The sequence below is a fragment of the Geotrypetes seraphini genome, chromosome 3 (assembly GCF_902459505.1).
Source record: "Geotrypetes seraphini chromosome 3, aGeoSer1.1, whole genome shotgun sequence".
NCBI lineage: Eukaryota > Metazoa > Chordata > Amphibia > Gymnophiona > Dermophiidae > Geotrypetes > Geotrypetes seraphini.
In genome coordinates, this window is record NC_047086.1 from 109,767,197 (window position 1) to 109,794,571 (window position 27,375).

At 44.6% G+C, this 27,375-nt stretch overlaps 3 protein-coding genes across 5 annotated transcripts in view; 1 reads left to right on the plus strand and 2 right to left on the minus strand.

The window, feature by feature from the left end:
* Window positions 1-2,789: 2,789 nt before the first annotated feature.
* Window positions 2,790-8,843, minus strand: SF3B6 (splicing factor 3b subunit 6). Its single transcript, XM_033937813.1, has 4 exons — window positions 8,705-8,843; window positions 8,123-8,241; window positions 5,286-5,424; window positions 2,790-3,079 (listed from the first exon to the last, which is right to left on the minus strand). Exons 1-4 carry the CDS (start codon window positions 8,732-8,734, stop codon window positions 2,990-2,992), a joined length of 378 nt encoding a protein of 125 aa, XP_033793704.1. The 5' UTR covers window positions 8,735-8,843; the 3' UTR covers window positions 2,790-2,989.
* Window positions 8,844-8,945: 102 nt separating this feature from the next.
* On the plus strand, window positions 8,946-10,267 carry RNF113A (ring finger protein 113A). Its single transcript, XM_033937812.1, has one exon. The coding sequence runs from the start codon at window positions 9,140-9,142 to the stop codon at window positions 10,112-10,114; it is 975 nt and encodes a 324-aa protein (XP_033793703.1). The 5' UTR covers window positions 8,946-9,139; the 3' UTR covers window positions 10,115-10,267.
* Window positions 10,268-13,620: 3,353 nt separating this feature from the next.
* The window catches only part of TP53I3 (tumor protein p53 inducible protein 3), a 28,375-nt gene continuing 14,620 nt past the window's right edge, over window positions 13,621-27,375 (minus strand). For 2 of the 3 annotated variants that reach the window (XM_033937809.1, XM_033937810.1), the window contains exons 5-6: window positions 25,333-25,553; window positions 13,621-13,990 (exon numbers count right to left, since the gene is read on the minus strand). In XM_033937809.1, the coding sequence (XP_033793700.1) occupies window positions 13,718-13,990; window positions 25,333-25,553 (494 nt within the window). In that variant the 3' untranslated portion in view covers window positions 13,621-13,717. The remainder of the gene's footprint in view (window positions 13,991-25,332; window positions 25,554-27,375) is intronic. The other variant, XM_033937811.1, reaches the window with a different exon arrangement.

A 27,375-nucleotide genomic window follows, 5' to 3' on the forward strand; every position in this document is an offset into this window, starting at 1 on the left:
CCTTGTTGTGAATATGTTAGCTTTGGGACATACACATTAGAGAATGACACAGTAGAAACATAGAAAAAAGCAGCAGAAAAGGGCTATAGCCCACCAAGTCTGCCCATTCCAAGTATCCCCTCCCCTGAATTTACTCCTTTAAAGATCCCATGTGAGTATCCCATTTTCTCTTAAAATCCGTCACGCTGCTGGCCTTTATCACCTGGAGTGGGAGTCTGTTCCAATGATCCACTACTCTTTCGGCAAAGAAGTACTTCCTGGAGTCGCCATGAAACTTCCCTCCCCTGATTTTTAGCGGATGCCCTCTGGTGGTCGAGGGTCCCATGAGCCAGAAGATATCATCTTCTGACTCGATGCGTCCCGTGATGTACTTATATGTTTCAATCATATCTCCCCGTTCTCTTCTTTCCTCAAGTGAGTACAGCCGCAATTTTTTAATCTTTCTTCATACGTGAGATCCTTGAGCCCCAAGACCATCCTGGTGGCCGTTCGCTGAACCGACTCGATCCTCAGCACGTCCTTTCGGTAGTGTGGTCTCCAAAACTGAACACAGTACTCCAAGTGAGGCCTCACCATGGCTCTATACAACGGCATCATAACTTCAGGTCTCCTGCTGACGAAACCTCTGCGGATACACCCCATCATTTGTCTTGCCCTGGAGGAAGCCTTCTCCACTTGATTATCTGTGGGTAACTCACCAAAACAGTGAAAGAAAAGTGGTCGCCACGGGTATGGGGACAAGGCCATTCACCGTCCCGTGGAATGGTGAATGGCCTTGTCTCCGCAGTTAAGGGAGGGAAAATGCACGGTCACCGATCGTGCGGTCCAGCAGCCCACTCCCTCCTTCCTAATTATTGTCGCCGTCCGGCCATCTCCCTCTCTTCCCCTTATCTTCACTGTCGATTTTTAATTTTCTCTGAACAAGCAGCCAGAGCCTTGAAGTTGTGTGTGGCTGCTGGAAACTTCTCTGACGCAACTGGAAACAGGAAATTGCATCAGAGGAGAAGTTTCCGGCAACCGCACATGACTTCAAGGCTCCAGCTGCTTGTTCCGAGAAAATTAAAAATCGCCAGCGAAGGTAAGGGGAAGGGAGGGCAATGCTTGGAGCACAGCAAGCAGGAGGGAGGGGGCTGCTGGACCGTACAAAGGGTGCTGAAGGGGGTGGTGAGGGGTGTTGGTGGAGAGGAACAGACGCTGAAGGGAAATGGGGAAGAGAGAGAGAGGGGAGAAGGCACTAAAGGGAAATGGAGAAGAGAGGGGAGAATACACTGAAGGGAAATGGGGAAGAGAGTGGAACAGACACTGAAGGGAACTGGATGGAATAAGGCGATAAAGAATAAAAAGGCACACGCTGGATTGAGGAGACTATGGAGGGAGCGGAGGGAAGAAGATGGGTGCCAGACCAATGGTGTTTGGGGGGGGGGGGGTGTGGAGGAAGAGAGAGACACAGTAACAGAGCATATGGAAGAGGCAGAGAGAAGGCAGACAGTGGATGGAAGAAATTGAATGAGGGAAACAGAAACCAGACAAAAGTAGAAAAAAAAATTTTATATATTTTTTTTGCTTTAGGATAATGTAATATAGTAGTTGTGTTGATAAACATTTATAAACAAAGCCCTGCCAGCCGACGATCTCTTTCTCTAGTTTGGCAGCCAGAACTTTGATTTATAAAATGACAATTGTCCAGAATATTATTTCTTTTTATAATAAAATAAGTTCAGTATAAAACTATTCGAGGCTTGTTTAGATGGGATCATATAGTTTGCGGGGACGGGGACCGAGACAAATTTTTACCCCGTGTCATTCTCTAATACACATCACAGATCTTTTAATTATGTTTAGTGACTTACAAGATAGCTGATGGGGAAGGAGAGTGAGCAGTGTTTATAGACTGGCTTACCATGGCAATCCAAATGTATAACCTCAGTTTATATTCAAGTCATCCTTCCCCCCCCCTATTTTTTTGGGGGGGTGGGGATTGGTTATATTTACGGTAAGTATGTACAGTAATTTAAGCTTTGCTTTAATTGGATTATCCTTTTTCTGTATAGTATTCCCACTTTTTATTGCATGCGTCCTTGAATTCCATCACCATTTGTCTTCGCAACCTCCCGTGGAATGGTATTCCAGTATTTCCACGGGGCTTATACAAAGTGGGAAAAGTTGGACCTACAATGATTGGGGTAATTCATGGATAGACAGCGGATTATAACTGATCCCTAAAGTTCTCAAAGCTTATCAGTTAGAGCAAAATGATTAATTCCAGTTTCATCACGAGACATGTTTACAGAAGGTGAACTGATGGGAGTTGTAGAGTTGGGGGGGGGGGAGAAGGAATCTCTCTCTGCTGGAAGCAATATTTAGTAAAGGCACCACAAAAGATAAGATTACAAAATTTCATCAATTAATTGCTTGGTGGTGGGAAGGGAAACAGAAGCAACTATTAAAGTGGAAAGAAGTGCTAGAGGTCACAATGAGTGGTGCCCTTTCATTAGTTAGTGGGGTGGGTTGCCATGTAACCTAAGGGAAAATGGGTTTAAAATATTATGCCATTATACACCTGAACACTTAGAGCAGCTATATAAGCAAGCCAACACAACACTCTAGAGAGTCTGTGAGCAGTTGGGGTCCTTCTTGCATATTTGGTGGAGCGCCCAGAAATTCAAGGATATTGGGATGAGAATTACCATTTCCTGGAAAGGGTCATGGAAAGAGTTCTCCTAAGAGGATGGAGACAGAATTATTAATGCTCATGTGCAGCGCCCAAAAGAGTAAATTGCATCAAGAAGTCAGGTCTTCTGTACACCCATCTTTTATTCCTTCATCTTAAATGAAAATAAAGGCCCTGCTGTTACAGCATGATAGCGCAATACAATCTTTAGCTAGAAAACATTTCTTAGGATTTTTAATAAAGAAATAAAAACACGGGAATGAGTCTGTATCTAAAAAAGCTCACTGAAAAGCAAATGAAAAGTTCCAAAGAAGAAATTCATTTGGGTGGGTCTGTGTTGATCCCATATTTTTCTTTGAGAAGTTTAAGCTGTTCCTCTTTCTTCTTTGTGTCCATTTTCTGAAATGCCTATAAAAAAGCACAAATATAAGAATATATGAATGAAATGGAAAACCTATAGATTGCAGCACATATAACAACCACATGAAACTACAATTGTTAAGAGTATCAGATCACCTTACTGGCCAGAATAATGGCGTTTTTGTGGAAAAGTTATTCACTATCTAGTCATATATCCATTACGGAAGTCCATCATAGTAGCAGCCCTCTCTTGAGTAAATACAAGCTAAAAGTTTACAGGTCTTGATCGCTACTACTCTTATGAAGTCTTTGGAGGAAGGAGCCAAATAATGAATCGCTAAGATTATATGTGTTGGTAATTAAGCTAACATTTTTTTCTTCCTCTCATGCCCTTTTGTTCAGGGGGAAGACAGCCATACTTTTTGCATTTTTCTCTTGTTTGTTTTACCTTCTTACTTTCATTTTCTCTCCTCTCCCTGCAGCCTTTTTCTCCCATGCTTCACTTCAATCTCTGTTCTTTACCTCAAGTTTCTTTCCACTCCATCATAGGTCACAGTGACCCCCCCTGCTGAAAGCAAGTTACCAGTTTCTGCTGACCCAAGTCAGGGCCAGTTGCTGACTTTTAAGCACACTCACATCTGGAAGGTTTTTTTTAGCCCTGTGAACACAGCTACAGGGGGGAAGAGCTGTAAGTGGGAAATGACTGAATGTGTCAGCATAGCTGGAGATAGCGAAGTGCTGTACCGAGGACAGCTTATAAACATCCACTTTTATTATGTGTGGATGGGGCCACTGCACTCTAAAAAAAAATTCACCAATCTGATAACCAGAAAAATCCATATTTCCCTAAACATAAGTCCTGAATTCTGCACCAGCTGGGGCTATTTCACCTATTAATGGCTTTTTATCTGTTCAGGTATAGCCAATTAAACTGAAAACTAGAATAGTTCAAACTGTTACTGTTTTACTAAAGACCGACTAGTCCATGAAGCCCGATATTCCAGCTGCCAGTCACAAGAACTGGATTGCTTGTAGGATGCTGCGCCTTATACAGATCTGTTTTTATTGCTTCCTTATTGGTTCTCCACTTTCCTGGGAAGACAATACAAGACCCTGGGCTTAATCCAACATATATATCTCATCCTTTACTCCAAGCCTTACCACTAAGCTCTTTTAATCATTTAAAGTTACCAAACTTACCCCACCCCCCTTTACAAAACCGCATTAGTGGTTTTTAGCGAAGGCCGGTGCGCTGATCACAACACTCATAGGAACTCTATGAGTGTCGTGAGCAGCGGAGAGCATTCAGCATGCTGGCCTGCACTAAAAATGCTATCACAGCTTTGTAAAAAAAAAGGGGAGGGGTAGCGAGGCTGTTGCCCAAATATCCAGCTGCCTAGATCTCGGTGGCCTTACTGAACATCATTCAGTCAGCAAAGAGATATTTTAAAAGGATGGATTTTTAGAAATTAGAAACTCTCAGCTCTCTGAAATTCTGCCAGTGCATGAAAGAAGCATGCTGCTTACACAGTACAAAAGTCTGAAAATCAAGTCTGTTCTTCTACCAATCTGAATAGATTTGGATTTAGAATTTTGTTACTGGCATTTTCAAACCCTTTGTAGAAGGTACCTAGTATGATAGCTGAGGTAATGGAGGATTAAGTGACTTGGCCAAGGTTACAAGGCGTGAGAGCTGAACCCTGGCTTCCCTGGTGTTCAGCCTGCTGCTGTAACACTAGGCTACTCCTTCATACTGGTACCTAAAAGGGACTAATCAGAAGGCTGTACACATGGCAGCCATCTGTGACATGTTCTTTTTGGGTTCTTGAGCCAATGGGAACAGAAAATCTGGCTTTCTGAATTCTTATTTCTGATCTTTGGAACTCCATATTTTTCTTCTTAAGTAAAGTACACAACACTATAAAACTTATCAGTTTCATCATGGCGAGCTGAAAGAAAAAGATGCTAACTAATGCAGACTGTCACTAATATATTTTAACATCTACACTCTGACAAATGGCATTTGTTCAGATTAATAACCATCATTGAAGCATTTGATGAAGCCATCCGTCAACTGCAAGATGATTTTTATTGTTACTATTAAAAGCAAAATCATCCAGTTTAACTGCCTGATTTAGATCTACCTGAAAATTAATCCCCAGTTTCTAAATTCTGACTCACACCTTATCTCTAATGTCTAACAGAGAGGAGCAGATTTTGAGATGAACAAGAGTTATATCAGAAATACACTTGCCCTGTTTGCATTGTAGTATAAGACAACCAAGTATCTGTTGCACACGTTGAATCCTGACAAGTGATCACAGGCATTCTTGGCATCGAAGATATCTTCATACACCACATATGCTGTGCCTCTGGTCTCAGGGGTATTTCCACTGCAAAAGATATTCAGTCTCATCATGCCTCTTGCACAAAGAAAGCAATGTAATTCTAATAGCTTGTCAGAGGGCAACTGAGAATGTGACTGCACTATCTAATTAATTTTACTAGGCTATGCTAATTTGCTCCGTGTGATAACTGAACTCTACTATAAATCAAGAGAAGAGAGAAAGCAATTTAAAGGAAAAATACTGCAAGCACAATGTAGTGGTCTGCTCCCTTGTAAAGACTGCTCACATTTGTCAATGAAAATCCCAAGATGTTCAACAAAAATGAGGAAAAAATGGAGCAACATGGACATGCTCTCTACATACAAACCTTCTGAAAGGTATCGGAGCATTCTTTACTCTGCTTTAACTGTTGGTGCACCACACACACTGTCCCTTTGCCAAAAAATGACATCATTCCCCTAACAGGGCTTGGATATAATGGTGTGATAGCTGTGATAGTCCACTTTGAAAGGAAATAAAATAGAACAAAGAAGATAAGATGACGCTTTTTTACTGGACTAATACATCACATTTTTGTTTAGCCTTCTTAATCTGGGGTTTGCCACCTCTTCGCTTCTGACTTTCATCACAATAACATCAAGCACAGTACCTCAAATTGTAGCACTGCTCAGTCTTACTGGGTATTTTCTAGATCATGTTACCCTCTTTGCACTTGTGCAAAAGTTTATTAACAAAAAAATAAATAAAAAAGTCTCATCAGTCTACATATAAAAGATAAATGGTTACAGGTATAAAGGTATGATGCAAGCTTTGTAAATGAAGGGATATGCAGATATTGGAACTGAATTGTGACCCTCTAAGCGAAAAGGTACCAAAACTGAGGTTACAAACAAGTTTGGAGGGGACAGACAGGGAAAAATGTTTGAGTGCTGAAAAGCTGCCTGTAGCTTGCACCGGACTTTTCCCCCTGCCCTGACCCAGGCCTCCCCTTTCTGAGGGAAAGGCCAGTGCAAGTCGCAGTCAGCTTTTCAACAGGGCTGCTACTGTTTTATTAATGGGTCTTAATAGGAACATACTTTAGTTTTACATTCAGCGGTGTTCTCATATTTAGATCATAGCAGTTTTGGTGTGCTGGGGGGGGGGGGGGGGCGGTGTGGAATAAGGCTCCAGAAGGCATGAATAGGGCAGTGGAAGGAGGGAGACAGATGCCAGTGTGATAATTTCATTTTTTTTTAACCACAGGAGCAAGGCTTTTTAATGCTTCCATGGGATGTTAAAAGGCTTTGCTTCCACATCCACAGTAAAAAGCCCCAATTTTATTTATTTATTTTTTTTTACCATTCTCTAATGTGAATTTCAGACTAATTTTGAATTTATCAATGTTAATTAACAACAGAAAAAGAAATAGCAGCTCAAGTGTGTTCATTTATTGGAGGATTATATATTGTTAAATGAGGGAACAAGAATGTTTTAGGTTTGGAAGTCCGACAAAAACCCTTCTAGTGGCAATGATGGACCAAGTATACTGTTGGTATTCTGAGATAGGACTGCAGTGTTAGCGGAGCAGTGCTACAGTGCTAAATCATGTTTAAAAGAACAGTGGGGTTTAAAGTGAGATATCATAAGGACTGGTTGAAGTTTCATCAGTGGAAATGTGGAGTCTCTCAGGAATCCCCACTCTCCACCTTGCCATTGATAATATTTAATTGTAAATTTTTGATCGTACATCAAAATTAAAGACAAGGAAATCAAGCAATCATAAAAAACCATAATAAATCAAATCCACATTACATTAGTGCTAGTTCGTATCAAGGGGGGAAATAACTTTAAAGAAAACCAAAACAAGGTAAATAAGAAAACTAAATCCTTCACACTTGCAGTGTTCAACATTAGATCTCAAACTTCAATGCAGTGTCCAATATTAGATCTCAGACTTCAATACTTTAGCCAAAACACAGCCAACTTTCTCCTGCCTTCCTTTGCAATTTTTTAAATATTATTTAGCACAATATTTTAAATATTATTTGGCATAATTTTCAAAAATGGCTTGTCTTTGCCCCCTTCCCATTACCATGCACTAGCCCAGCCAGCCCAAACCAACTGCTGCTCAGAAGAAATCATGACTTGCACATTTGCTTCTCTGGCTTAGAGGGAAACATTGGTCCAGAGACCATAACATTTGTCTTCAAAGAAAGTGACTTGAGAAGATCACAAGGAGCATCAATCAGTGTGATTTGAAACTGGCTTCTCTGCCTTTTAGGCTGCTCCTCTATTCAGCATTGGTGAATGATATATAATTCTCACAATTGTTCCACGAAGGAATTTAGCTGTAAAGACGAGAATTTGCAGTACTGCCCTCAACATAAGAAATGCCCGCACCGAATCAGACCGTGGGTCTATCTAGTCCGGTGGTCCACACCCGCGGAGGCTCAGCTAGGTGTTCCCCGACGAGGACCTTGGTCACTCGTATCCCTCAATGTGTCTTGCAAGATGTGCGTCCAACTTGCCCTTAAATCCTAGAATGATAGCTTCCGCCACAACCTCTTCCAGAAGTGCGTTCCAGGCGTCCACCACTCGCTGTGTGAAATAGTATTTTATGACATCTAAGAAGACTGAGGACATTACATAGTACATGTCCATCCAGTCTGCCCATTAATCATAATTTGGTTAGTTATCTCAGACACAGTAAGTCTATTTCATCTGTTATCACCATGGCCAACAAACTAAGAAAAGCACCACTTACACTCGAATCTGTCGAATGGGTCCATATTTGCCAAAGATGTCATACATTTCTTCACCTGTAATCTTGTACGGCAAATTTCTAATGTACAGAATCCGATTTACTTCAGGCGGTAAGCGAATCTTTAATAAAGAAACAGCCATGTCAGAATCTAGAGTCAAAACTTCAGTCACGATCTCTGTAAAGACACTATGCACGTTAGGATTATTACTACACTAAAAATGTTTTGTGGTTTGTTGGGTGGGGGGGGGGGGTTGGTCATAATTGAAGGGATTCATCTTTTGCTGAAATATGGGCTAGCCACAGAATCTTTGTCTACAGCTGAGAGCACCCACTAGATATCGATGGCATGGCATTGACATAGGAAGTACTGTTTACACTCTCCACTGGGGGGAAAAAAGAGACCGGAGGGCATTTCACCCTGCTAGATCGGGGCACTCTCTTTGATAACTACTAGATCCTGAGTGAATATTATGACTCCAAGCTCCGCATCCACCCAATACATTTTTATCTCAGTTATAATTCTCTCTTTTCTCTACTCTGGTGTCTACCGTACCCCTCTTCTTTTAACTCGGTCATACTCACATTCGCTCTCTTGGCCGCTTGCATCGCCATGTTCGCAAAGTCTTTCCGGGTCTGTCCGTGCGAGAAGAAAAAAAAAAAAAACACACCGAACGACAACAACCTACTATGAACGAAAACCGGAAAACGGGGCAGACTGGCGCAACGGAAATGACGCCACCTCTCGCGAGGCTAAGGAACAGTTCCAATACGCATGCGCAGCAGTTTGTTCTTTAGCTGGTTTTGGAACCCGGATGCGGGAAGTTTGAACGGTTGCGAGCTTCTTGCAGTACGTGTGGTTTTTTTTTTCTGGGCGGTTTTCCCTCTTCAACCAATGAGCGACTCCAGTTTTACTGCGGGTGTTCCGGTCTTCTCTCTCATCCACCCAGACCCTTTGGTACTCCAATAGTCAGTCTCTCTCTCAACATGCTCCAAGCTTTAGTGTAACAAACAAACAACATGGCGGAGGAGAAACCTGTCTGTACTTTTCTCTTCAAGAAAAGCACAAAGAAGTTCGCGGGCCGGAAGAGGAAGGCGCGAGATGGAGAAGAGAACGGAAGCAGCAGTGAGGATGAGGCCAAAATGGTAGTCCGTAAAGATCGGAAACGGGCAGTTCATAATCCAATGATACAGCATACCAAGAGATCCGTGAAAGAAAAAACAGAATACAGTGACAGTGGAGGCAGCAGCGATGAAGGAACGCTGAAAGGTGTCGCTGTGTCTTACAAATCAACCAGATCTGCGAAACCTGTGGGTCCTGACGACATGGGCGCAACAGCAGTATATGAGCTAGACACGGAAAAAGACAAAGATGCCCAAGCCATTTTTGAACGAAGCCAAAAGATACAGGAGGATCTGCGAGGGAAAGATGATGATAAAATTTATCGAGGAATCCATAACTATCAGAAATATGTAAAGGCAAAGGATACATCCATGGGCAATGCCTCTTCTGGGATGGTCAGGAAGGGACCAATCCGAGCCCCTGAACACTTGCGATCCACGGTGAGGTGGGATTACCAGCCAGACATCTGCAAGGATTATAAGGAGACTGGATTCTGTGGTTTTGGAGACAGTTGTAAGTTCCTACATGACAGGTCAGACTACAAACATGGCTGGCAAATTGAACGAGAGCTGGACGAAGGCCGCTATGGAGCAAATGATGATGAGAATTATGAAGTGAGCAGCGATGAGGAACAATTGCCCTTCAAGTGTTTCATCTGCAGAGATTCCTTTAAGGACCCTGTGATTACTAAATGTAAACATTACTTCTGTGAAAGATGTGCCCTTCAGCATTACCGGAAATCCCAGCGTTGCTATGTTTGTGACCAGCAAACCAGTGGTGTTTTCAATCCTGCTAAAGACCTGATTGCAAGATTAGAGAAATGCAAAGCACAGCAGTCTGCTCACTCTGACCATGAAAAGGAAACCGAATAGTTGCATCTGCTCTTGTTATGAATCTCCTTGAAATTTTTATTGTAAATTAAATGTAACTGTTGTATTACATCTGTCTCATTTTTATAGACCTGTACATTTATCTACAGCTACAGTGCTGTCTGAAAGATTAAAAATAAAAGGAAACGATCGTTAGTGCTAAGTCTTAATATACTGTACAGCATATTTGGACCAACCATCCAGACTTTCCAATACACAAAGTATGCTTTTGATAAGCACATATCTGTTATCTAAGCTGAAAACCCATGTATTTCAACTTACCTTTCAGACTAGATGCATTATGCATAACCAGGTAGATACAGTGGGCTAGTTGAGAAAAAAAGACTCTTTCCCTTGTTGAGTCCAAAAATGAAGAAATCTGCTGATGGAGCAGCTTACTGAAAGTTATTGCGAACCTTCAGTGATAGACCAAGCCAGCCTTCCACATTCAGTCCCTACTCCTCTGCCCTCCAACCCAGCCCGCTGATTAACCTTTCCCCTTAACTGTATCCATGACATCCTGTTTGTCTGTCTTGCCTGTTTAGATTGCAAACTTTTTCGAGCAGGGACTGTTTTCTTATTCTTTGTGACTGTGCAGCGCTGTGTGTGTCTGGTAGCACTATAGAAATGACAGTAGTAGTATTCTGGTGCTCCACTCGATTGCCTTTTTCACTGTGTACCATACCTTACTACTGCGTCACATTACCATAATCAGGCGCTTTCTGATTGCTGTATGTTTACCGCCAGGCGCCAGCCACCTCAAAGGCAGAGTTTGGAGGCCTGAGACAGGAGGCAATCAATAACCCAGAGCTGAAGAGGCAAATAATAAAAAAAAGGAAATGCAAAATACCAAAATATCAGAGGTGTATGTTTTCCAAAGCTGCCTGGATAATAAAGACTTCTCACTAATATAATTCTAGGAAAAACAGAAGAAATAGCAGCAAAATATGTTGAAATCCATTGCAGTCTCCAGTGTTGTCTCCTAAAATTTATGCTAGCCAGATGAAGGCCGTGGATACCTGCACAGTATTATAAAATCTTATGCTATGTTAGTGTCAGTAAAATCAGCTGGGTGATGTGCCTCTTCAAAAAGTCTCAGGGAGAACATGGCATTTCATGTTATTTCATGCATATTTCACTATTAAATGCTGTCTCTACTGGGCAAAATTTTCCAATTCGATTTAGCCTATTGAATCTCTTTTCCAATTTGATTTGCTTTTTCTGTCCAATCAGCCTTTTTAAAAAACAAAAAAGAAAACCCACGTCCTGGTGGGTTCATTGTGTAGCCTTTCCACCCAACCACCCTCCTTTTCCCTCTTCAATCCCACATCAGCACTGTGGTGTAAACAAAACAGACTTTTCCTCTCTCCTGGCCAGATTCTCAAAACTTTAACATGGTTGCTAAACTGGTTGCAGACGGATTAGCCTGCATGCAATTTAGCGGCATTTTATCAAAATGGCTTATTGCAGTCTTTAGCACGCTTTCTAGCAGTCTCTGACACTGCCATGCAAATGGGCTCTTGAATATTGAAACGAGCACTCTGGTTTTGGCCAGGTACTAGTAACCTTGATCTGGCCACCATTAGACCAGGCTACTGGGCTTGATGGACCATTGGTCTGACCAAGTAAGGCTATTCTTATGTTTTTATGATGTGCATACTATTATAGCATTTGGCGTATCCACGCCTATTTTCTGCACAAGGATTTACACCAGGCTTCAGTTCATGTGCAACCTCATGTCCAAATTTGGACATGAATCCTGGTGAACACTGTTCTATAAATGATCCTGAACTCAGAGCATTTCATAAGATAGCGCTCTGCTCATTTTATTCGATGATTGAATGAGCATCGGAGCATTTACCTTGGTGGCACACTTTAAAAAGCTTTACCACGGTTTGATGAAAAGAGTCCTAAGTACAGTAAACTCTCAGTTATCTGGCACCCATAGAGATTGGTGGATGCCGGATAACTAGTTTGTGGTTGCTTGAGAGTTACTCTAAAAATAGATTTGTCTTCCTTCCTCTCTCTATCATCCCCTAGCCCCCACTTGTACATCCAGCATCTGTTCCCCCCCCCCCAATTTATGGGTCCAGTATCCATCCATCTCCCCTCCCTTGCACCCTAATGGACCCTCCCCCCCACTTCTGGTCCACCTCCCCCACCAGTTTTCCCTCCTTTCGCACCGAAGCAGCAATGGCAGATGGTCAGCAGAGGCAGTGCTGTAAGCAGGCTGTGCGTGGGCAGCCCCAGCGGGGCCTTTTCTCGGCTGCGTCTAAAATGCAGTGTAAAGAGGTTTTACACAATTTTTCAGAAAGAGTGCAGGGCCTCTTGCCTGCTTTTTTAAAATACAGAATATGAATATTTGTATTTGGTGAAGTTGCTGTCACTCTTGGAGCTGTGAAGTATCAGAGTCCTAAATTTAAGGAACTGCTGAGTAATTCATTTTTGGAGGTGAAGTACTGATACTATGTACTAGTTTTAAAAAAAGGGGCATGAACAAATTTCCTACATTTTCTGCAGGCTAACCTCTTTGAAATCTACAATGAATACTCCTAAAAGCTGCATCTATTCCAAATCAATTTGGTTTCTGCTTTACAAAATGCATTTGGGGGTCCAGGGTCAAAAGTTGTCCAAGTCAATCCAGCTATCCTTTTATTAACATGAAAAAAAAATTATGGCAGCCCAGAGATTACTTCACCGCTGGGCAGACTGGATGAGTCATAGTGGTCTTTAGCTTCATTTGTTATGTTATTGTCGAGTGAGGGACAGAAGTATGATGAAATGGGTACCAGATTCTCTGCAGGTTTTAAAGCCTGAAGATGGTAGTATTGTAACAAGACATCTAAGTTAATATGGCACACATCCTTCAGAAATGGTGCCTAAACTAGGAGTTGTCAACCTAGTCCTCAGGACACAACACACACAATGGAGGCAATGCATGCAAACTGATCTCATACATATTCATTTAGTCCGGATATCTTGAAAACCATACAAGCTTGGTATGTCCCGAGGACTGGATTGAGACAAGGACAATACACCAGTAGAAACTCACATGCCCTTTTTTCGTTTCTGTCAGTTAAGGGCTGCAAAAGTAAGAAATATCACGAGCACACTCTTTCAATATGAAGCAGTATACTACGATAAAGATTTCCAACCATTGCTAATTAGATCTAGCTCTTATGAACATTTTAGAAAATTGCTGAAAAACTTTTTTTAAAATTTCTGACTAATTAGATCTTTCTGTATTTTTCATAACATAATCTGTATTTTTCATAGCACAATCTTTTGTTAACCGCATTGAACTTATGGCTATGCGGTCTAGAAATTTGTTGTTATGTAAATATATGCACAATTGTAAGTTGTCTGTTCCACCCAACATCTAGCACTAAGCACACCTACTTAAGAGACTGACCTCATTTTATAAGAGCCCATTTATGTGTGTAAATCAGCCTTTTATTCACAAAAATGGTTTATTGAAGTATTCTCTAAAATGAGGAGGTAGGCTCTAGTCCATAATAACTGTACGTCCCCTTTAATATCAGCACATTTGCATTTATAATACATAAAATTATTCTACAGTATTGGTGTGTCTGTGGATAACTGGTTTTAAAGTCTATGTCCGTGCTTTTGCCCAGTATGTTTTGCTTTGTACTTTTCTTCTTCTCTTGGTTGATTTTCCTGTTGCAGTCCTTTTGATGAAGAAGGCATCTCGATGATAATTTTGCCCGTGTTTTTGTTCTCCTCCATACGCTGGTGTGCCTCTGCGATCTGTTGGAAGGGGTAAATGCTGTCGATGACAGGCTGGAGCTGTCCAGGTCCATCGTGAGAGAAGTATGGCAATGCTACTTCCGTGAAGGCTTTCACCAGTTCATCCTTATACTACAAACAAACAAACAAAAAAAACCCAGTTAGGACAAGACAGCAGAGCAGCTCACACTCAAAAGCTGTGTCATTTTGGATAAAAGTATTTGCTTTCTGGTACAGGGAAGAGAGCAAAGACAGTTGTTATGGTGGTGGCACTGAAGAAGCATCCAAGAGGTGGTGTTCCTCTAGCATTCAGGTCTACAAAGGTTCTTCCAGCATTATATTCATCCCTTGCCCTTCACTTTGCTAGGAACAGGTCTGCCCTGCCTCTCAAAGGAAGGGAAGACAGGCTCATTCCTCCAGCACCAGGCACTAAAGACAGGCAAATCTGTAAAGCTTAGCACCAAGTGTATGGCAGCTTCAGAGCATGCCTAAGCCATTATAGAATACTAACATGAAGGCACATTGATGCACCTAAACTTAGACGTGCTCACTTAACAACAGGTAAATGGTTGGAGTATGCTAGCTAGTGCTACCTGATTCACTGATTTGAATCGATTCAAATCAGTCTGCTGGAAAAAATCTGACTCACGGATTCAGTGAGGATAGGAGGGATGGAAGGCTGCTGCACAGGGGGAGAGATGGAAAGCTGCTGCACATTGGGGGAGAGGAGAAAGGAAGAATTGGACATGGGGTGGAGGAGATGAAGGGAGAGATGCAACAAAGAGGTAGAAAGGGATGAAGGTGAAATCTTGCATTTGGTGGAGGGGAGGGAGACATGCAAGGAGAAGAGAAAGAAATGGGCACAGGGTGGAAGGCAGGGAGAGATAGAAATGCTGCATATGATAATGGAGGAGAGGAAGAAAAGAGATGCCGCATGGAGAATAGAGAGATTTGACCCAGGGCACAAGGCAGGGAGAGAAAGAGATAATGGGAAAGAAATGTTGGATATGGCAGTAGAAGGGAAGGTTCAGAGATCGAAGATGGATGGTGAGCATTAAGTAAGAAGAAAGCGTCAATTGGGCAGGAGACCCTGGTGAGCAAGTTAACAGAAGACAAACAGAAACCAGACCTTTGGACCAACATGATTTGAATAATAAAATGACCAGAGAACAAAAGGTAGAAAAATTCATTTTATTTGCTGTTTTGTGATTACAATATGTCAGATTTGAAATGTGTATCCTGCAAGAACTGGTGTTAGACTGAGCATGAGCTAGGACCTAACAGAGAGAAGAAAAGTCTTTTTTGTTTTATTTACATCACAGCACCGGTGTGGGGTTGGAGAGAGCAAAGAGGGATGGGATGGGTGAAGAGGCTACAAAAATAAACCCACCAGGCTGTTTGAAAAAAAACATCCAACTGGGCAGGAAAAGTGAATTGGGCAGCACTAACGTTTTGCTTTGGTATCCATTTTGTGCTGGAACCGTCGGCTCGTGTTTTTTATGACTGCATAGACTTATGTTCATTATCAGTTTAAATTGCGGTTTGAGTCGAAACCTTATCAACCATGGACCCCTGAAGAAGGTATGTTCACCGAAACACGGACCATTTTGGGTCCCATGGTTTATTGAAAGGTGGTATCATTGACCGCATTTAATATTTGATATAAGAAACATAGCCTGCACCTTGTACATATTGTCTGCAGTTTTTTTCTTGTTTCTCACTTTCTGGAACACCTCTGACATGGCTACACCCCCTTTTTAGTCATACTCTATTAAAGTTACTGTATTTTTCGCTCCAAAAGACGCACTTTTTCCACCCCCAAAAAATGGGGTGGAAATAAGGATGCGTCTTATGCAACGAATACCACACGCCCCCCCATCTTGGTATACGGTGGTGGTATAGCCAATACAGCTGCTCTGGGCACTTCCTTAATCACCTTAACAGGGGGGTGGGGAAATCGGTGAAAATTTACCTGTTTTGTTAAGGTGATTAAGGAAGTGCCCGGAGAAGCTGTATTGGCTATACCACCACCGTATACCAAGATAAGTGAATTTTGTTCCTCATTGAGGAGTTAGTGGTGTTGTTTGAACAAAAGTTCTATAGTATTGGTGGGAGAGACTGTGAACACGCAATGATGGTCTCTACACACAGCTACTCCGTGAATTTTCACTGGGTTATAGTTGTGGGTCTGAGCGTTCACTATTGAGCACACACAATTTTGTGAAGTAATTTTTCAATATATTTATATATTACAACATTTTAGGTGATCAATGAAAGTTGACCAAATATTAAGTACCATGTTACAGAATTGCACTTTGAGCCTTTTAGCAGTTTATTTTTACAACGTTCAGGCTAAGTGTGCTAAATTCTTCCATCACAAGTTTGACGTAGTCAGCCCAGAAGCTGTAGCAATTCTCACTTGATAAGATAAGTTAAATGTTGGCATCGGTTGCTAGGTTGGTTTTTTAATCTTCCCTCCTAGTTAACAGTAGGGGGCGCCACATTACTCAGAATGACAATGTCAGCACTGCAGTTTGAAGGAGCCACACTTTTCTGCAGGCTTCTCTAGTAAATCATGGACAGGAGGATATTGAGTATCTAATGCCACAATGATGGATGAATAAGATATCTGAAAACTCTTCTGCTTTGTAAGTCAAAACAATCCTAGTAACGGCATAATGCTATTTATAATTTCTCCTGCAGGATGGGATCAAAATGTAAGGCAGGTGTATTATATAAATTAAAATGCAACTTTTCCATGTAATGGACAGGTATATTGCATGTAAAGATTGATATGTAAGACTCTTTTTGTTCTTTTTATAAATCAAGTATCTTAAAACTTATTTGGCCAAAACAAATGACAGTGATTTCTGCTCTTCCATTTCTACACTCTTTTCATATCTTAGGAGCCCAGTATTCAGAAATGCAGGGTACCCTCATTTATTTTCTTAATAATAGCATCCTATATTTTGCAGGCATCTCAAATTTGACTGCGCAGCTTTTGGTGAATATGGCACCTAATGCAGTCAGTGCTCTGGGATCCCTTTGCTCTTCCAATGAATAAGAAAAACCATGTGCAGGCAGGGAACCATCACCTTCTCCAATACCCTTCTTGTTTTTTCCCAAACAAAACTGACATGCTGGGGATGGGGGGGAGCCATAAACCCCAGCATCTTCCCTGCATCCCCTTCTGTTAAAATATAAATGTGGTGATCCACTAGCTCCCAATTCAATCCCTCATGATCCATCTTCCACCCCCTTATCCCCTTTGTAAAACAAACCACACCATTTCACTGCTGACACATACACAGAACCGGTTTTGGGAAGTCCTAACATCTGAATGGCAGGGGAAGCCCCAAAGCAGCCTCCTGCCACTCAGTTGTTGGAGCTCTTTTTCTTTTTTTTATGGTACAGATGTGCGTGTGTTACACATACAAAATATCTGCCGCATTAAAAAAAAAATGCTGTGTCGGCCCTCTCCCCGTTGATGACAGCCCTCCTTGACAACTCCCCCAATGAACAGGAATGGGGGCAGGAGGGATGCCCCTCCCTTATGCCACCGGATGTTCCCCTGCCCCCCCTACACACATACCCCCCAAACTTCCCCCATACCTGTTTCAGAAGTTTACAGCAGGAGGGATGCTCAGTCCCTCCTGCTCCGAGGCCCGCAACTCCAAAATGGCGGGCCTTCCCCTTCGTGGTACATCCTGTGATGCGATTGGCTCAGATGCCCAAGGCCCCTCCCAGGATATAGAAGGATGAGCCTAAGTCTTATTGGCTCAGACACCTAAGGCCCTCCCCTTGGAGATCCCCTTAGACTTGTCATTTTTGGGGGGGGTCAGAATGAGTGATCACTATTTTTGTGCCATGTTAGAGCAACGATTGGTTGGCTAGTTTGCATGACATTTCAATATTAATGATCTTATTTGAATGGCTAGATTGGAGAATGAGCGATCGCAGGGAAAAACATACAGTGAGCCATTTTATGCATTGGATCTACAAATACAATTGGTCACTAAACCGGTATAATGATGATTGTTGGACGATCGGAGACTTTAATGCAACTAGCCCCAAGTTAGGCACCTAGCATGGAAAATTAGCGTTAGACTCCTCTCTTCTTCACACGAGCCTGTCACCGCCCTCTTTTTAAAGTGTTTACATTTATTTCAAAATATGTTTTTATTAATGAGAAGAAAGCAAACAATATGACATCAATGGAGAAATTAGGTTCTTACCTGCTAATTTACTTTCTTTTAGCTTCTCCAGACCAGTAGAGGTTAATCTTTACGAATGGGTATATATCCAATCATGACCAGCAGGTGGAGACTGAAAACAAAACTTTGGGACAGTATATACTATCCTCCCTTCTCTATTTCCCTCAGTCTGCTGAATAGCCAAGCAGAACCAAGAACTGGAAAACAGAAAGAAAACAATACTCCGAACAGGAGTAACCAATAACATACCCAAATGCTGTTGGAAAATGCAGAGGAGAAATACCCGAAGGAAAATGTCCCCACAGCTCGCCAGCTAAGCCAGTCGAGCCACAGCCGCTGTTCTTTAATTCTCCCCGGCTCTAGAAAAATACTAGAACCCGCAGCAAAAACAAAAACTGCCCGCGAAAACAGCCCCAACAACAACAACAACAGACAGGGTGGGGACCTCTACTGGTCTGGAGAAGCTAAAAGAAAGTAAATTAGCAGGTAAGAACCTAATTTCTCCTTCTTTAGCACTCTCCAGACCAGTAGAGGTTAATCTTTACGAATGGGACGTACCAAAGCAGTCTCTCTCACGGGCGGGACCCCCGAAGGGCTGATACCAGAACACGCTCACCGAACACCGCGTCCCAACGCGCCTGAACATCTACCCGATAATGTCTAACAAATGAATGCAAGGAGGACCAAACCGCAGCCTTACAAATATCCACCGGAGGCACAAGCGACGACTCAGCCCAAGAAGCCGCCTGACCCCGAGTGGAATGAGCCTTGAGAAACTCCGGAACCGGCTTCTGACTCAGAAGATAAGCGGAAGCAATCGTCTCCTTGATCCAGCGCGCAATAGTAGCCTTAGAAGCTCCAGCCCCCCGACGAGGACCCGCCAGAAGGACAAAGAGATGATCGGAGCTCCGAAAATCCCGGGTCCGCTGCACGTAAGCGCGGAGAACCCGACCGATATCCAACTTGCGCAGCTGCCGTTGCTCAGAAGAGCCCTCCCGACTACCCAAGACCGGGAGGACCACCGACTGATTGACATGAAAAGGAGAAACTACTTTCGGCAGAAAGGAAGGAACAGGCCGCAAAACAACCCACTCCCTAGAGAATTCCAGGAAGGGAGCCCTACAAGAGAAAGCCTGTAGCTCAGAAACCCGCCTAGCGGAAGTAATGGCCACCAAAAAGACCGACTTCAGCGTAAGGTCCTTCAAAGAACAGCCATCCAACGGCTCGAAAGGCGGGTGCACCAAAACCGAGAGAACCAGATTGAGATCCCAAGAGGGAATCGAGGGCCATATGGGAGGCCTGAGCAACTTGGCCGCCCGAAGAAAGCGAATCACATCAGGAATGGCCGACAAACGCTGACCTGTCACCAGCCCCCGAAAAGCCGACAGGGCCGCCAGTTGAACCCGGAGAGAAGACCAAGCCAGGCCTCTATCCAGGCCATCCTGCAAGAACTCTAGAATGTTAGGCAGGGAAGCACGAAAAGAGACCACTCCCCGCGCCCGGCACCATTCCTCAAAAAGACGCCAAACCCGCACGTAAGCCCGAGAGGTAGAAAGCCTCCGGGACCCCAAAAGTGTAGAGATCACCTTATCTGAATATCCCTTCTTACTCAGGCGGCCCCTTTCAAGAGCCAAGCCGTAAGACAAAAGGGAGACGGGTCGAACATGGGAATGGGACCCTGCATCAGAAGATCGCCCACGAGAGGCAGAGGAAGAGGATCCGCCACCAGATGCCTCACCAGATCCGCATACCACGGACGACGAGGCCAATCCGGAGCCACCAAAACCACCAGCCCCGGGTGGCGAACAATGCGAAGCAGAACTCTGCCCACTAATGGCCAAGGAGGGAACACATACAACAGCCCCTCCGTTGGCCACGGTTGGACCAGAGCATCCAGACCCTCGGCCAGACCGTCCCTGCGACGACTGAAGAAGCGGGGTACCTTGGCGTTGCCACTTGTGGCCATCAGATCCATCAGGGGCTGCCCCCAAGCCTGCACTATCAACTGAAACGCCACGGCGCCGAGACCCCACTCTCCTGGATCCAAGAAGTGACGACTGAGGAAGTCCGCCTGAACATTTTCTACCCCGGCAATGTGAGAGGCCGAGAGGTCCAGAAGATGTGACTCCGCCCAAACCATGAGCCGAGCCGCCTCCTGCGCCACCTGAGTGCTCTTGGTGCCCCCCTGACGATTGACATAAGCCACCGCCGTGGCATTGTCCGACAGGACTCTGACCGACTTGCCCAACAAAAGGGAGTGGAAAGCCAACAGCGCCAGCCGGACCGCTCTGGTCTCCAACACGTTGATCGACCAGGAGGCCTCCTCCGCGGACCAGGTACCCTGAGCTGAGTGACCCAAACAATGAGCCCCCCAACCCAGGAGACTCGCATCCGTAAGGAGCACCATCCACTGCGGAAGATCCAGACCCACCCCCTGAACTAGGTGAGGGGTCTGGAGCCACCAACGCAGATTGCAGCGCGCCAAGCCTCGCAGGGGAACCGGAACATCCATCCCGTGCCTCTGGGGAGACCACCTCCGGAGCAGAGCATACTGGAGAGGACGCATGTGGGCCCGCGCCCACCTCACCACGTCCAGGGACGCCGCCATCGACCCCAAGACCTGGAGGAAATCTCGCGCCCGAGGACACTGGGACGCCAAAAGCAGGCGAATCTGAGATTGCAATTTGCTCACCCGGGCCTCTGGGAGGAAGACCTTCCCCATGGAGGTGTCGAACAGAACCCCAAGGTACTCCAGACGCTGAGCCGGGACCAACCGGCTCTTGGAAAGGTTGACCACCCAGCCCAGCGACCGGAGAAACTCCACCACCCGAGCCGTAACCCGGGAGCTTTCCTGCACCGACTTTGCCCGAATTAACCAGTCGTCCAGGTAGGGGTGCACCAGGATGCCCTCCGACCGCAAGGCTGCCGCGACGACCACCATCACCTTGGTGAACGTCCGGGGGGCCGTGGCCAGCCCAAAGGGAAGCGCACAGAACTGATAGTGCCGACCCAAGATCGCAAAGCGCAGGAAATGCTGATGAGAGGCCCGAATGGGAACATGCAAGTAGGCCTCCGTCAGATCGAGAGAAGTGAGAAACTCCCCCGGCTGAACCGCCAGAATGACCGACCGCAGAGTTTCCATACGGAAAGAGGGAATCTTGAGAGCCCTGTTGACCCCTTTCAAATCTAGGATGGGCCGAAAAGTCCCCTCCTTCTTGGGCACCACAAAGTAAATGGAGTACCGGCCCGTGCCCCACTCCGGAGGGGGCACTGGAACAACTGCCCGGAGATCTAGCAAGCGCTGAAGGGTCTGGCGAAAAGCCTGCGTCTTCCCAGGAGTCTGACATGGAGAAGCGAGGAAAAAATCCGGCAGAGAGCGGGCGAACTCCAGGGCATAACCGTCCCGCACCACCTCCAGGACCCACTGATCGGACGTGATCTCGGTCCATTTGGGGAAAAATTTGCGCAGCCGGGCCCCCACCGGAACCAAAGGGGGCGCCGGCAAGGCGTCATTGTGCAGGACGGGAAGCGGGGGAACCGGCGGAGGGATTCCCTGCCCCCCGACGGGCCCCCCGAAAGGGCTGCATGCGCTGGAAGAACCGACCCCGGGAAAACCCCGGAGACTGGAAAGAAGCAGCCCCACGCCCAGGGCGATACTTGCGAAATTCCCGCAAACGCCCCCGGCCCGCACCACCCCTAGACGCAGGGCGGGCACGGTCCTCCGGCAGACGGGGCAATTTCGAGTCCGACAGAGTCTGAATCAACTTATCCAATTCCTCCCCAAATAAAAACGACCCCCGAAAGGGAAATTTAGTAAGCTTAGCTTTGGACGCAGCATCCGCCGCCCAAGCGCGCAGCCACAAAACACGCCTTGCGGCCACGCCAAAAGCCATAGACTTAGCCGAGATCCGCACCAAGTCATATAGAGCATCTGAGAGGAATGAGGCAGCCATCTCAATCTTCGCTACCTCCTGATCCACCAGAGACCAGTCATCAGACTCTCGATCCAAGACACGCTCCGCCCACCGAAACACGGCGCGAGCGACCAGTCCCCCACAAATAGCCGCCTGGACCCCAAAGGCCGAGACCTGAAAATTTTGTTTAAGGATGTTCTCCAACTTGCGCTCCTCGGAGTCCCGCAAGGCAGAACCGCCCTCAACAGGCACGGTATGCCGCTTGGAAATTGCCGAGACCACCGCATCAACGACTGGCAAAGCTAACGTAGCCCGATCCCCTTCAGGAATGGGATACAGGCGAGCCATGCTGCGCGCCAGCCGAAACGGCGTCTCCGGCGTTTTCCACTGCTCTAGAATAATATCCCGAATATCCTGATGCATAGGAAAAGAGCGGGAAACGGAACGGATCCCCCGTAACAGAGGGTCCCCCACACGCGGAGTCTCCGGCGGTGCGTCCTCAAAACGCAAAACCGAAGAAACCTGTTGAATGAGGTCAGGCAGCTCATCTCTCTGAAAAAGGCGCACCATGGACGCCTCTTCACCGGAGAACGGGAAACCCGACAACCCGCCGCCAGCTTCCGTCCCCTCCAGAGGGTCCTGGAATTCCTCAGAAGGGTCCAGGTCCTCTTCCAGACCGACACGTTCCTCCGACCACAAATCCTCGTCCCACGACACCCGCGGACGCTTGGACAAGGGAGGCGGCGGAGGGGACGCCACGCCAGACGAGAGAGGCAAAGCCGCAGGGAGCGCGGAGGAAACCCCACCCCCCGAAACCCCCTGGGCGCAACCGGGACCCCCAGCCGCCTGTAAATAGGCTCTGCATAAAGAAAAAAAGAAATCAGGAGAAAACCCCCCCGAGGGTCCCAAGGGACTCCCTGCCACAGCAGGGGACCCAGCAGAAACCTGCCCCTGCATAGTCAAAACAGGGGGAAGGTCACCTGAGGTGGAAGACAAAATGGAGGGGCCAGACAGAGAAGATGGCGACTTTCCCGCCAAAAAAGCTCCCTCCATAGCCTGTAGCGGCTGAGAAACCTGAACAGTCTCAGCCGCTAAAGCAGGCAAGCCGGCATCAGCTGTCAAAAAATCAGCTGAGAGGGAATCCTCAAAAACCCGACTGTCGGCGGCTCGGGGAATCCCTCCGTGGGCGGATGGAGAAGACCGGGCTTCTCCACTGCTCCCTGCCGACTCGCGAGGCACCATCGGCGGGGAGCTCTGGGCGCCTGCAGCCGCTGCCGACGGAGCTCCTCCACCGCACCGGCCTGAACACCGCTTGCACAGGCCGGCCGCGAGTGCCTCGCGTCTGGAGCACAATGAGCACTTTTTCCCTTTAGAAGTGCTCATTGCTCCATACGCGACCTAGCTGTAAAAAAGTGCCGGTTAGTTGAAAAAATACAGTAAAATACAGTTTTCTTAAAGGGAAACAACCCTCCAGACCAGCACTACCTCAGGATTTTTTTTTTTTTTTTTACTGAACAGACTCCACAGGCTCTCGAAGCAATATGCCTTGCTTGAATTAGGGGGCAAGGCTTACTGCTGAGGCTCCTCTAAAAAAAAGTGGGGAGGTGGAGGAAGTGGGGGGAGGGACCCCGCTCGAGACCCGCCGGGTTTGACACCCCCGAGGTCGGACGAACCCCCAAACAGGGTCCGCCCAAGCTCCGTCCGGCCAAAAACAGGGACAATAAACCCCCTAAACAAATTCCAACAGCCCTACCAAGGGAGATGGGTACAGATCACATCAACACCTGCTGGAGACTGAAAGAAGACTGAGGGAAATAGAGAAGGGAGGATAGTATATACTGTCCCAAAGTTTTGTTTTCAGTCTCCACCTGCTGGTCATGATTGGATATATACCCATTCGTAAAGATTAACCTCTACTGGTCTGGAGAGTGCTAAAGAATAAAGCTTATATCATTTTTGGCTTTAACTTCCAATAACTACAAAAAACTATTGCAAATACTAGGAGCCAGGCCTGCACTCTTGGAGCCAGGTCCTCAATGAAACTAAAAACTCACTCCTGAAAGCTCTATTGGTTAAAATTTTCAGGATATCTATTTAAGATTTTACTTTGCATTTGCGGAGAAAGTTGATGTAGATATAGAGGCGAGGAGTGGCTTAGTGGTAGAGCTGCTGTCTCAGCACCCTGAGGTCATGCGATCAAATCCCAACACTGCTCCTTGTGACCCTAGGAAAATCACTTAATCCTCCATTATCCCAGTATAAAATAAAGTACCTGTATATATATATATATATATATATATATATATATATATATATATATATATATATATGTAAACCGCTTTGCATGTGTAGCCACAATAAAGCAGTATACAAGTTCTATTCCCTCGATTTCCCCTTCCCATGTTAACATGAATCTCTTAAAGCACATTGGTGACTTAACCCCATAGGATTCCATCAACTTTAGGGAATGTAGCTTATTTTTCCAGTACTATAGCAAAGGGAGGATGTTCTACATCCAATGATTCATCATGTACTTCTTCCCCGATGTGTAGGACTTTTTAAGAAGCAGGATCTCCCCTTCCCTCGTGTTCCCATACATTAAAGTGTTTAAATGTAAAGGTGCCTTGTGATTTAAAGTTCTTAAACGTAGGTGCTCAGAGACAGCAAATTTGTACATTTAAAACTCTAGGTACATATCGCTAAGGTCCTAAATCTATTGAAAATTAGCTTATTAATTAATCAGTATATGATAGTAAATATGGAATTTCTATAGCAACTGTTATACAATACAGCTATTTGAGAGTCATTACCAGTGGTCTTGAGCCCTTGCTGCAGTCTTTTTGAATGAAACCTGCAGCAAGTTGGGCACAATATGGAAACCACACTGAGGACAATCACTTTATACACAAGCTAAATTATCTTGCTATTCCACTGCATTCATAGATGTACCTTCATGAAATGATTTTTTAAAGGTCCACACAATTTTTGTAAGCTCTTTGGATACATTACATAAGGGATACAAGGTCAATGACTGAATAAGCAGCTGCCTTGGGGACATATTCATGAGCACTAAGTCAAGACTGTGCTCTTTGTGGCATTTGACGTGTGTACTGCCATCTTTTGAGACATTAACCCTTTTCACTTTAATTTAGATATTCATTATATAGGTATTTATTGGAGGGATATTATTGCAAGAGTATTGGAGAACCTTTTTTATTTGGTTTTCACTTTTATACAAGCAGCACCTCAAATGACACTTTACAAACGGATCATAACTATGAATTATTATATTACTTCCTAATTGCAGCAAAATACTCTTGAGGCACTGGGAGGTGAATGGTCTTACCCCAGAAGGTATATGATAACTTGCCTTGTTGGTTCTTGATCTCAGAAGGCTTGTAAGCAGACTGCCTCTCTTGGCTAACAATGTTGTGAGCAGATCCCCCTTTATCTCTCCGGCACCCAGCAATCCATAAACAATCCATCGGCCGTCAGTTCGCAGGCAGCTCAGATTCTTCTCCCAATAGGATCCCCCTATGCAGTCCAGTATCACATCAACTCCAGCATCTGGGACAAAAGAGCACAGCCTTTTATTCAACCAGCCCGTCACCTCACCAGTTACAACTAAAAATCAGCATTGTTACTTTTTTTTCTTTATTTATTACTTTTATAAATATACATAAACCAGTATATATATATATATATATATATATATATATATATATATATATATATATATATATATATATATATATATATATGGAAAAAGAGAGATATAAGATATCAAATAAAAAGAAAAATCAAATGACCTATTGAGCCAAATAACATTCAATATAGTATAACCAATCTCTCACACATTATAGGAGAAGCAATTCACATTATCTTTATGTTTTTAGGCACAACAGCACCAAAATACAAAATAAAACACTTACAACACATCAAACAGAGCATAGAAAACAGATTTGAGAACTGCTCTGTTTGATGTGTTGTAAGTGTTTTATTTTGTATTTTGGTGCTGTTATGCCTAAAAACATAAAGATTAAAAATAAGAAAAAAAAGCAATGGTCCCAACACAGACCCACTATTCAGAAAAATTTCAAAAACAAAAAACAAATTCCCTTACAACAAAAGTATAGAAATCATAAACTCTTATAACAAGACTGCTGTATGCTTAGCATTAGAACAGAAACTAAGAATTTTGCTTATAATCGGCAGAAAAGCCTCAGAACCCCTTTAGAGAGGATACCCTCACCTAACTTGAGAGGGTAAATAACTTCATTGGCAGAAAATCCTCCAAAAACAATGACCGTCTTTACAATCTTAACAATGTTGTGCCAGCTAATCTTTCAAAACCAACAATAGGTCAAATCTTAAGTTTTATATATTGTGTCAACTATATATAAAACTATTTAGTGAGATTACATGATGCTGTGAGCTATGTCTTTGTGCTGCTCCATGGACCCACTTCGCAAAATCTTTATCAACCCAGCTCTACTGCTTCATATAGCACTGAATTCTCCCTCTCACATCATGTTCTTTGCATAGACAATTTTGGTCTAAATTGGGAAAGAGGATGTCTGGATAAATGACGAAAAAAACCCCAAAAGAGCTGGGCCGGAAAGCCCCTGACAAGATGGCGGATCCCTCCCCAGTGCCAGCTATGGAGTTCACAGCGAAACAGCTGGCCCAACTAACTGCGGCAGTGACCCGTGCACTAGAACTGCACATTATCCTATTTCTCCCTCTCCCAGGTGAGACAATCTAATTTGATCCAATTCTTCCCTTCCACTGTCACTGGCTATCTTTCGAAGAGCTGATCTTCAACAGCAGAATGAGTAATACAAACTGCTCACACTGGCCACCCCAGCCTTCCTTCTGACACAACATCCTGCTTCCTTAGAGGTGGAGTATGTCAGAAGGAAGGTTGTGGGGCCAGCACAAGCAGTGTGCATCAGTTATGTTCTTTACTGCCAGTGAAGATTGGCCCTTTAAAGGTACACGGGAGGAGAGGTTTTGGGCATTTTTAGCTGGCAGGGTTGGGGATCCCCACCAGTTATATGTAGATGTGCTACTACTTAGTGGGCTAGGGCCTACCCATGGCTATGCCACAGGTCTATAATTTCCCAGATCACCTCTGGAACCAGTTTTAAAAATTGACATTACGTTGGCCACCCTCCAGTCTTCTGGTACCATGCCGGATTTTAAAGATAAATAACAAATTACTAACAATAGCTCTGCAAGTTCATTTTGCTTTAAGTTTTGGCTTCCAGTGCAATCTTCTTTTCAAGGTCTCTCTTTGCTTTCCTTATTAGCGCCTTGACTTGCCATTCTTTGTGCTGTTTACAACTATTTTCAGTTGAATCCTTTGTCCACTTCCTGAAGGATTCTC